This window comes from Lampris incognitus, chromosome 10 (assembly GCF_029633865.1).
Source record: "Lampris incognitus isolate fLamInc1 chromosome 10, fLamInc1.hap2, whole genome shotgun sequence".
Taxonomy (NCBI): Eukaryota; Metazoa; Chordata; class Actinopteri; order Lampriformes; family Lampridae; genus Lampris; species Lampris incognitus.
This window is the reverse complement of record NC_079220.1, coordinates 26806237-26818915: the sequence shown is the minus strand read 5'-3', so window position 1 is coordinate 26818915 and position 12679 is coordinate 26806237. Positions and strand designations below refer to the sequence as shown.

Sequence of the window (12679 nt, the reverse complement as noted above, 5' to 3'; positions counted from 1 at the left end):
GAAGCACAACTCCCCAGTGTGGTGTGTGTGCGTGTGTGTGTGTGAAAGGGGACTTGGGGAGGAGTTGGGGTGTTAGAGCCCTGTAAACAATGCTAATGAGCCAGAATGAGCTCCATGAACACCGGCTAATAAAACTTGATGCAGCTGCTGGGAGCTGGACTTGTTAGCAGGGCTACAAGTTGAAGCAGAAATATTCTAAAATTTAAGTGGAAGTCATATTTCAGGGACAAGCACCGGCTCGGAAAGTCAGACATTACAGAAATTAGGTCATCACAACTTCTTATTACCAACGAGCACACATGGTGTGGAACTTGCATTGTCCAAAATTTATCCTCAGTGCCCATTTTTTTTCCGCAAATGTTTTCCCATCATTGTTCTGGACCATTTGCCAAAAGCCACATAACAGAACTAGGCAGTGGCCATTTTACTCCAAGCCTAGTCTAGTCTTTTTTCCTTGTTATGTTGAAGCTCCAATGAGCTAATCCTGTGTTTTCAAATAAAATGCTCCACAACTTTAAAATTGGGCACACATTTGCTATATCTTTATAGATGAAGTCCAAAATACCACAGCCGACAGGTAACCTTGATGGTGTGTCAGATTACAGCATGATTAAACTTGTAGTCTCTTCACAGTTGCGTTATGAACAAAGCTGTTTTTTTTTAAAATATACCCCTCTCTCCCACCTAGCTGGCTATCCTATCTATCCGTATCCCACGATGCCACGTGAAGAGGAGGTGATGAGAAATCCCTCCTACATACAATTTGATGAAAGTGATATTTTGAGTTTGTAACTCAGATGCTGCAGCGGCATACAGACAGGAAACTGAGACGAACGACTCTTTCCTTGCTCTGCAGATACGCCTCCTGTGATAATGCCAGCTGTGATAATGCCGCCTCCGCCAACGTGCCACATGACATTATGACGTCTCCTGTAATATTTGTTCAAGTTAACTTGAATAACTTTAAAAAATTCTGTTGACAAATTCTGCAATCAATCGATCATTTGTGTAAATATGTTTTAATACAGAACTGATAGAACAATTTACTTTGACACTGTTTAGGATACATTAGACACTGTCTTTCAGTTATGAAACCTATGATAACAATAACTTCAAACCTAATGTTGACTCAATATCGTCCATAGGTCTTACTGCTGATATAAATATTCTGCAGTTACGCTGTAACTTAAGGTGCGGCTCATCACTGTGCTTTTCATTGGCTTTTTGTCCATAGAATGAAAACGACCACATACATAACCTTTTCGTGAATTATTTTAATTTGTAAAACTACAAGCCATCCCAGCTAGTTCCATTCAATGCAGCTTCGGATTGAAGTAGAAAACTGGACAGCGGTGTCATGGCGACGCCCATTGTTTGGCCAGGAATAAGGTGGTAGTATCACGCAATTAAAGAGCAGACCCCTATGGCGGAAAAGACCACTGCAGGCTGTTAATGGGTTGTTTCGCTGTCAAAACAGAAATGTCAAGGTGAGGGGTAGCTAATGTTATATCTAGGCTACGTTTTTTTATGTGCATGCCTACTGGACATTTTGACCAGCAAGTTTTTATTTTTCCGGTTTTTCATAAATCTTACCGGTCAAAAACCACTATTTATCAGCTAACGGAAACCGTGGTCCACAGGCCACTGTGATGTGCACTTCCTTCCCACACAGAATTCAGAAAATAAGAATTCTGAGCCGACAGATGTGTGTGTGTGTATGTGAAACCAATTAAACCAATGGTGGGGGAAACCGGAGCACCCGAAGAAAATCCACCACAGACACGGAGAGAACATGGAAACTCCACATAAGAGGATGACTCCCAATGTAGGACAACCCCGCGGTTCAAACCCAGGACCTTCTTGCTGTGAGGCGACAATGCTAACCACTGCGTGACCATGCCGCCCAATTGATTTTATTTGCCCAAGTATATGTAGGCCTCCACATACAAGGAATTTGACTACGGTTCCTTAATATTGGTAGCAAATAAATATTGGAAGCCACAGATTCCCTCCAGCTGATCCGCTAACCGAGGCTGTAGCTGACATAGCTGCTGTAGCTCAGGCTCTCTCATAAATACTTTCATTATGCTGCTGACAATGAAAATAAACTTGTCTGGCAATATCCATCCATCCATTTTCTGAACCGCTTATCTTGCTCTCAGGGTTGCGGGGATGCTGGAGCCTATCCCAGCAGTCATTGGGCGGCAGGCAGGAAGACACCCTGGGCAGGCCGTCAGACTATTACACAGGGCTGACATACACACACACATTCATACCTAGGGACAATTTAGTATGGCCGATTCACCTGACCTACATGTCTTTGGACTGTGGGAGGAAACCGGAGCCCCCGGAAGAAAACCACGCAGACACGAGGAGAACATGCAAACTCCACACAGGACGACCCCCAAGGTTGGACTACCCTGGGGATTGAACCCAGGATTTTCTTGCTGTGAGGCGACCGTGCCAACCACTGCACCACCGTGCTGCCTGTCTGCCAATATCAAGAGGCCAAATGGACCATTAATTTATGGCTTGTAATGGCTCCTGAAATGGGAAAATGCCAGTGTACTTCGAGCCTCGATGTTTTTTTTTAAAAATGTCTTTCCTTTGTCCTATCACAGGTCAATTTCTTGTGTAGTCAGCACTCTTTGTATAACCACTGAGCCAGAAATGAGAACGGAGTTTTTCGGCCAAATCAGTGGTTTCAAATTGTATACAGCTATGTTTAGAATGAATTGGAAAACAGGGACATGGTGATTGGGGGGGCTTCTGTGGGGATTCTCAGGGGATATGGCATTGCCCTTCTATAAACACAGGTGCGGACAGTACCATCACTAATTGACGTCCACAGGAGCAGAGTGGTTTCAATTTTGGTTCCGTTGTAAACCATACTTATTCCAGTCCTTTGGTGAGTTCGATCCATTATACTAATGACTGTCACTTTGCCATACTAATTCCTGTAATAATAAACCATAGACACAGACCCCGCAATAGCCCTGTAACATACAGGGAGCTAAACAATTTACTGCCAGCTCAGACTTCAATTATCACTCCCCGATAAAGCCATGCACCTCAGACAATAAAAATGGCTTTATCAAACGTCAGGTTGCTAACTAATGAGTCATTTTTAGTTAATGATCTTATAAGTACCTATAACCTGGACTTCACCCTACTGACCGAGACCTGGCTGGATAGAAACGGTGCAGTCGTGTTCATTTAGACTGCACTTCCTGGCTTCAAATTCATCCATACCACCAGATCTGATAAGAAAAGCGGTGGAGTAGCTGCTGTCTTCTCTGACACCTATAGCTGCAAGGAAATCCCCCTTGGGGAATTAACATCTTTTGAATACCTTGCTTTTACTACACATTGTAATGCTACAATTTTAATAATTACTGTCGATTGGCCACCAAAATCTAAACATGGCTTTCTTGATGAGTTTTTGGTGCTACTGTCTATAGTTTCTACTGATTGATTGTTTCATCATCTTGGGTGATTTTTATGTTCATGTTGACAATCAAACAGACCCTGATGCTAGAAACCTAATTAGCTTACTGGAAGCATTTGCTCTCACTCAGCATGTTTCCGGCCCCACCCACAATAAGGTTCCTACTCTAGACTTAGTCATATCAAAAGGACTTAATGTTACTGTACCCTGTGTCATGGATGTTGCTATATCAGATCACTGTTGTACACTACCGTTCAAAAGTTTGGGATCACCCAAACAATTTTGTGTTTTCCATGAAAAGTCACACTTATTCACCACCATATGTTGTGAAATGAATAGAAAATAGAGTCAAGACATTGACAAGGTTAGAAATAATAATTTGTATTTGAAATAAGATTTTTTTTACATCAAACTTTGCTTTCGTCAAAGAATCCTCCATTTGCAGCAATTACAGCATTGCAGACCTTTGGCATTCTAGCTGTTAATTTGTTGAGGTAATCTGGAGAAATTGCACCCCACGCTTCCAGAAGCAGCTCCCACAAGTTGGATTGGTTGGATGGGCACTTCTTTGAGCAGATTGAGTTTCTGGAGCATCACATTTGTGGGGTCAATTAAACGCTCAAAATGGCCAGAAAAAGAGAACTTTCATCTGAAACTCGACAGTCTATTCTTGTTCTTAGAAATGAAGGCTATTCCATGCGAGAAATTGCTAAGAAATTGAAGATTTCCTACACCGGTGTGTACTACTCCCTTCAGAGGACAGCACAAACAGGCTCTAACAGGTACTATTTAATGAAGATGCCAGTTGGGGACCTGTGAGGCGTCTGTTTCTCAAACTAGAGACTCTAATGTACTTATCTTCTTGCTCAGTTGTGCAACGCGGCCTCCCACTTCTTTTTCTACTCTGGTTAGAGCCTGTTTGTGCTGTCCTCTGAAGGGAGTAGTACACACCGGTGTAGGAAATCTTCAATTTCTTAGCAATTTCTCGCATGGAATAGCCTTCATTTCTAAGAACAAGAATAGACTGTCGAGTTTCAGATGAAAGTTCTCTTTTTCTGGCCATTTTGAGCGTTTAATTGACCCCACAAATGTGATGCTCCAGAAACTCAATCTGCTCAAAGAAGTGCCCATCCAACCAATCCAACTTGTGGGAGCTGCTTCTGGAAGCGTGGGGTGCAATTTCTCCAGATTACCTCAACAAATTAACAGCTAGAATGCCAAAGGTCTGCAATGCTGTAATTGCTGCAAATGGAGGATTCTTTGACGAAAGCAAAGTTTGATGTAAAAAAAATCTTATTTCAAATACAAATTATTATTTCTAACCTTGTCAATGTCTTGACTCTATTTTCTATTCATTTCACAACATATGGTGGTGAATAAGTGTGACTTTTCATGGAAAACACAAAATTGTTTGGGTGATCCCAAACTTTTGAACGGTAGTGTATATTTTTTGATGTGTCTGCTTTTCCTGTACAACAGAAGAGCACTTGAATGATCAAAAAACACTTCATTGATAATGATAAAATTGAAACCTTTCAGAAAACTGTAAGTGAGTTGTCGCTGCTCATGTCATCACAAACTGAGGATCTTGTTAACAACTTCAACTCAAAAATACAAAATATCTTTGACAACATTGCACTTGTTAAAACTAAAAACATAGAAAAACAAAAAGCCCCCTGGAGAAATGGAGTAGTTGTTAGGCAGTTTAAGAGAGACTGTCGCCAGGCAGAATGACAGTGGAGAAAGACTAAACTTCAGGTTCACCATGAAATTTACAAGGATAGACTAAACAAGTACAGCAAAGAAATTAAACAGGCCAGACAGTTTTCTTCTTTCTCTAAAATCCTTAATGAAAATATTAACAATAGTGAAGTGCTTTTCTCTACTATTGACCGACTTATTAATCCACCATCTCCAAATCCATCAGAGATGCTGTCCACTGAAAAATGTGAGCAATTCGCTACATTCTTCAATAACAAAATTATTGCCATTAGACAGAACATTAGTGCCTCTAGAGCCAGTAATGAACCTACCCTCCAGTTCTCCCGAAATATCACTGGCACTATGTCTCACTTTGACACTCTAGACCTTAAAAGTCTAGACAATATTGTTTGGCAGCTCAGGTCCTCCACCTGCTGCTTGGATCCTCTCCCTAGCAAATTAAAAAAAAGAGTTTTTAATTGCTTAGCACATGATGTTTTAGAAATTATTAACTACTCTCTTCAGCCAGGTATATTTCCTGCAGCACTTAAGACAGCTGTCATTAAACCACTTCTGAAGAGGAGTAATCTTGATGCGACAGCCATTGCCAACTACAGGCCCATCTCCAACTTACCATCCCTCAGCAAAATCCTTGAAAAAACAGTTCATTCTCAAGTTAATAACTTCAAAATATCTAACAAACTTCTAGACATTTATCAATCATGTTTTCGATCTCACCTTAGCATAGAAACAGCAATTATCAAAGTTGTGAATGATCTGCATATGAACACAGCTTCTAATAAGTTGTCATTTCTTGTGCTCCTGGATCTCAGTGCTGCTTTCGACACTGTTGATCATGACATTTTGCTAGAGAGATTAAAAAAATGGGTCGGCCTTTCTGGCCTGGTTCTCAGCTGGTTTAGAACATATACCTTCAAGACAGGCAGTTCTTTGTGTCTATTGGCGACTTTTCCTCAGACAAAGTGGGTATAATATGTTAGGTACCCCAAGGTTCGATTTTTGGACCACTACTATTCAATCTCTGTATGCTCCCACTTGCACATGTTATACAAAAACACAAAATAAATTACCATAATTATGCAGATGATTCACAACTGTACATATCCCTATCTCCTGATGACCTAGATCCCATACATTTCCTAATTCAGTGTATTGACGATATTAATCTATGGATGTCAAATAACTTTTTACAACTGAACAAAGACAAGACAGAAATACTTATTTTTTGGTACAAAGACTCATAGACAGAGAATTGCAGCTCATCTCAGCTCTCTGTCTCTGGAGTGCAAAAGTAAAGCTAGAAATCTTGGTGTAATCATAGACAGTGATCTAACATTTAAGAGCCACATCAATCACCTCACAAGATCAGCCTTCTACCATCTTCAAAACATTTCAAAACTAAAGGGCTTTCTATCAATATCAGACTGTGAGAAATTAATCCACGCATTTATAACAAGTAGAATAGACTACTGCAATGGACTATTCACCGGCCTCCCAAAATCAGTTGTACGCCAACTACAGTTAATTCAAAATGCAGCAGCACGTGTTCTCACCAGAGCTAAAACGTATGAGCACATTACACCTGTTCTTAGATATTGCACTGACTCCCCATCAAAGAATTGATTTTAAAATTCTGTTAATTGTATACAAAGCGCTAAATTGCCTTGCACCACACTATTGAAAAGACATGTTAATTCCTTACAAACCAGCAAGAATTCTCAGGTCCAATGGCAGTGGTCTTTTAACCATCCCTTGTGCTAGGTCTAGAGCAGGGGAAGCTGCATTTTCTATTTACACTCCAAGTACATGGAACGCACTGCATGAGGACCTAAGAGAGGCCCCCACACTGGACACATTTAAAAGCAGGTTAAAATCCTTACTTACTTAAAACAGCCTACAGCTAAATTCATAGTGTGTGTGTGTGTGTGTGTGTGTGTGTGTGTGTGTGTGTGTGTGTGTGTGTGTGAGAGTGAGAGTGTGTTTTATATATTTTGCTATTTTTATATATTCTGCTCTGTTGTTACTTTTAATTAATCAGTGTTTATGGCACTTTTATTTATTTTACTAACTCAGTTTTAAACTTGTCTGTACTTTTATCAAATTTGCCTGTACTTTTATTTTTTTGTGATGGGCGAGGGATTTTATTGTTTTATTGTGTGAAGCATTTTGTGTTAAATTTGTTTGTATGAAAAGTGCTATACAAATAAAATCTGATTGATTGATTGATATTCAGACTATGTGGTGGCTGAAGTGAGTTACCACCTTCAATATGAAGCACTTTGGGTGTCTAGAAAAGCACTATATAAATGTAATGATGAGGATTATTATTATTTTTACAGTCAGGGGCAGCACGGTGGCGCAGTGGTTAGCATGGTCGCCTCACAGCAAGAAGGTCCTGGGTTCGAGCCCCGGGGTAGTCCATCCTTGGGGGTTGTCCCAGGTCATCCTGTGTGTGGAGTTTGCATGTTCTCCCTGTGTCTGCATCGGTTTCCTCTGGGGGCTCCAGTTTATCTCCCACAGTCCAAAGACATGTAGGTCAGGTGAATCGGTCATACTAAATTGTCTCTAGGTGTGAATGTGTGTGTGTGTGTCCCTGCCCTGTTATGGCCTTGAGGCCTGTCCAGGGTGTCTCCTTGCCTGCCGCCCAATGACTGCTGGGATAGGCTCCAGCATCCCTGCGACCCTGAGAGCAGGATAAGCAGTTTGGATAATGGATGGATGGAGGATATTACAGTCAGACCCCTTCTTTCAAGCAAAGCGCAATGAGAGAGGAATTTCATTTTGGAGACTACTACCCGAGTCCCGCTTTCCATTCCTCGGGGATTTTACACTCTCAATGGCCAGCATGTTTGGGAGCACTTTCATCTGTGAGAGCAGCTTCTCAACAATGAAGCACCTCAAGTCAAAAGAGAGAAACAGGCTGACAGATGAAACTCTGTTCCAGCTCATGCAGACTGGATGCACAAACAGTGACATTCAGTCTACTGTACGCCAGCAGGACAGGCCACAACTATCTTATTCAAGACAGAACTTTATACTGATCCACCTGTGGGTGAGTTTCAATGGCTTTCAATGGCTGATGGCATATGAATGTGTGTGTGAATGGGTGAATGTGAGTCCATCCATCCATTATCCAAGTCGCTTATCCTGCTCAAGGTTGTGGGATGCTGAAGCCTATCCCAGCAGTCATTGGGTGGCAGGCGGGGAGACACCCTGGACAGGCCACCAGGCCATCACAGGGCCGACACATTCACACCTAGGGACAATTTAATATGGCCAATTCACCTGACCTATATGTCTTTGGACTGGGAGGAAACCGGAGCACCTGGGGGAAACTCACGCAGACACAGGGAGAACATGCAAACTTCACACAGAGGACGACCCGGGATGACCCTCAAGTTTGGGCTACCCCGGGGTTCGAACCCAGGACCTTCTTGCTGTGAGGCGACCGTGCTAACCACTGTGCCACGTGCTGCCCTGAATGTGAGTCATATATTGTCAAAAAGTGCTTTGAGTGGTCGGTAGACTAGAAAAGTGCTTTATAAAATGCAGTCCATTTACTATGAGGATCACTTAGGGGAGAAAAACCTCCTTAAAAAAACAAAAAAATGCAATAAACATTTATGTATTAAACTTTTGATAAAATTCCAAATTTGTTTCTGGTTTCTAGTTTTGACATGGAGGTGTTTATGCAAGAGAGTTTTGATCAAAAGATCCTCGATGAAAAAACTGAGAAAGAGTTTATTTTTCTATGAGGGAGGATCCAGTCCAAAGACAACAGGAAAGCTGAGGGGGAGATAAGAAATGGAGCCAAAGGAGAGAAACTGTTGGCACTAGTCAACCCAAGGCCAATCGGGGTATACAAACAGCTCCAAAGATGTGTGTGTGTGTGTGTGTGTGTGTACTGAGGTGGGTACAGCTCCCCTCAATTGAACTTTGAGCCACAAAACAGCATGGATCCTAAAACTGGAGGACATTTCCATGAAGCACTTCAGTTAGGGAGATGACTCATTCCTGCCTCTGCTCAAACGTTTGTGTATTTCATCACTGGAAGCAAGCGATTTATTTAAGATAGTAGAAAAGAGTGGTTGAGGAATGAGAAATTGCACAACGTACAAATGACCTATTCTGTCCCGATTAGGAAAAGGCAATAACGATGTTGACCCAATGAGGAATCAAGAGGAAAATGAAAATTGAAAAAGATTATTAACATGATGCCTATGCTACTAGGGAAACATATTGGTCAAGCAGGGGCTAGATAAGCAGGAAATTCAGAACAGTAATACAAAATTTTCTTCAGGACTACTATCCAAACACATGCAGCGTTGATGAAACAGACTGAAAGTAAGGAGTGACCTTTCAAAACTCTGAAACTGCAGATAAAGGTTACCGAAGGGCAAAAGGAAAATTATATCTTCCAAATCATGCTGCGTGTTTTGAGAAGAATTTGAAACACTACCAACAAAAGGAGAGGGCCAAATGAAGTTTATCCATCAAAACTAAAAAAATGTCAGGGTGTCTGGGTAGCGTAGCAGTCTATTCTGTTGCCTACTAACACGGGGATCGCCAGTTCGAATCCCCGTGTTACCTCTGGCTTGGTTGGGTGTTCCTACATACACAATTGACCATGTCTGCAGGTGGGAAGCTGGATGTGGGTGTGTGTTCTGGTCGCTGCACTAGCACCTCCTCTGGTCGGTCGGGGTGCCTGCTCAGGGGGAGGGGGAACTGGGGGAATAGTGTGATCCTCCCACGTGCTAAGTCCCCCTGGCAAAACTCCTCACTGTCAGGTGAAAAGAAGTGGCTGGCGACTCCACATGTATTGGAGGAGGCATGTGGTAGTCTGCAGCCCTCCCTGGATCGGCAGAAGGGGTGGATCAGCGACTGGGACGGCTCGGAAGACTGGTGTCATTGGCCAGATACAATTGGGGAGAAAAAGGCGGGGGGGTGGGGACAACCTAAAAAAATGTCATCTCTCAAAAAGTGAGGGTAATTAATTTGACTGAGCAGTGAGAGAACACACAAGCATAGGAGAAATCTGTCCCGACTCATCCCAAGGCCAGTACAATACAGTTCAACGCTGAAGTACAATACAATACAAAAAGGGGGGGGGAGACGAGATGGTAACCACATGTCAAATGAACCAGACATCACAACAACTACAGTTGATTTAGTTGATTTAGTCTACACTATCCTGGACTCATTTGCCCAATACTATATTGAACCAAGCCAAAGGTAACACGGGGATTCGAACTGGTGATCCCCATGTTGGTAGGCAACGGAATAGACCGCCACGCCACCCAGATGCCAGAATTCTATTTTTTAAGCAAAAATGACAAGTGTGAAAGGAGTCATCAGTGACTTCTTTTCCCAGACCCATTTTCGTCCACCACTTTCAAGGATGGAAGAAGCATATTGTTTCCCATCTTCTTTCCTCCTACTTTTATCTTCATCAAGCATTCTGCTCCACACAAACACACCTCAGGCTCCATCATATCTTTTTTTTTTCTCCTCTTGCATTCATCCCATCATGGGCTCTGGCTTGTCAATTACTAAAATAGCCTAACAGGAGAGGTGTTTATGATGCTTTCAGTGCAGCTCCGCTGTCACAGATGGAGCAGCTAATTTCTTTTAAGTGTCTTTATGGGCTGAGAGAGCCGAGCATTGTTCCATGAAATAAACTCCTCTGATGGTCACCTATATTGGGATGCGGGGAAGCAGTTAGGAGGGGATAAAACATTTTAGTTTAATTTGCCCCTCATCCTAACAGATGACCAGCAGTCATCATTTAGAAGAGCTGTCATATTGTGCAAAAGTGAGTCAAAAACAACATAATGCAAATTTGTAATTTGTGATATTGGGCTATACAAACAAAATTGACTTGACTTATTACAGCATGTTACGTTCCACACATTATGTTATGACCTTAAAACAACAGTACTGACTAACTTGCATAAATATAATTCTGCAAATCAATATTTCTCAAAAATGTAAGCACTTTTCAGAAGACCGATCTGCTATTTTCTCCTGTAGGATTCCATAGGACAATCTTTTACAATGTACATTTGTGTCCAGCCGCTAATGTCAAGGCAGAGGAAAAACTACTAACACAGCAAACACCCCTTCAAACTAAACCTGGTGCACAACATCAATTAATAAAGTGGGACCCTTGAAAACTGACACGAAGCAACATTTTTCAGTGGATAAATCTAGGTATGTCATTATCTGTGTGCAGACAGATAAAACAAAAACGACCTGTACAGTCAGCTAACCCCCCACCCCTTACAAATGCACAAAAAAAACCCCAATCAGTATGATTATAATACTATAAAGTTAAATTACATAAACTATGTAGTTTATACCTTGATTGATGACTCCATATTGGTCTGCCACTTTGGTCACATACATGTCAGGAGCAGAACAAAAGTCACCGGCAGTCTTGGGAAGGAAGAAAAAAATATAATTCTAACAAACTGTTGAAATATGGGAAAATGTCATTCTTAACATATGGACAATGGAACTGTTGTAATTTTGTGATGAACAGGTGAAGTATAAGGGAAGGGTAGGGACTTTCAGCATGGTACTTGTTGATTTCTATCAAGAGAGGAAACTTTTCACATTAGAAAAAAAACATTTTGAGAATATTTCCCATAAAGATCACGCAACCATATACAGACAAGCTCTTCTCAGTTTTATATTGCAACTCTTTTCAACAGCAGTACCAGTCTGCTTGTTTTATTTCAAAAGATGCAGCTTAGGTCCATTTGAAACAGTGGCTATAAGATTAGCACTTCGATGACAGTCTTAATTATGTTCCTCGGTACCGAGATCACAATTGTCTGCCACCATTATTTATCTTTATAATTTGTGGAACAAACTGACAAGCGAATTCTGCATCGTTTGTCAATATCTGGATATTAGTGGGCAGGGCTATGCGATATGACGATATATATCGTGTGATGATAGAAGACGTCTATCGTTTCATATTAAGCTCTATCATTTATTTAATTGTGTCACAAATCACACTCTTTATGGTTATATTTTTCATCAATTGGACGACCCTTTCCGCTCTTTGCACAGCATGGACGCAGGCAGAAAATTTGCATGAAGGCAAACAAACAAACACGGAGGACAGTGAACATAATGCAGAATGAGGTAATTCCGAACAGAAGGACTCTGACCAGCCAGAACAAAATGAGGAGCTTGTACTTACAAGAGGGTCTACTTCTATCATATGGATGTGGTTTGGGGATGAGTCTGACACGGACCAGAAAACCTTACTTTGCAAAATATGCCGCACGCTGGTCCCCACAACAGACTCAAACATCACTAGCCTCTTTTACCACCTATAAAACCATTATGCCAATTTGCGCAAAGGCTCTAAATAAAAGGAGAAAAATAATCAAATATGAATAAGTACCTTTTATTTATTGAGTATATAATTAAAAATGTAATAAGAAAAAGGCCTTTCCACGTGGTCATTTTATATAAACTATTTATTAATTGAATTTA

General features: G+C 41.3%; 1 protein-coding gene across 1 annotated transcript in view; it reads right to left on the bottom strand.

The window, feature by feature from the left end:
* ttyh3a (tweety family member 3a) overlaps nt 1-12679 on the bottom strand; it is a 48724-nt gene that overhangs the window by 15632 nt on the left and 20413 nt on the right. The window contains exon 7 of the mRNA XM_056287935.1: nt 11530-11605. Coding sequence (XP_056143910.1) covers nt 11530-11605 — 76 coding nt within the window. The remainder of the gene's footprint in view (nt 1-11529; nt 11606-12679) is intronic.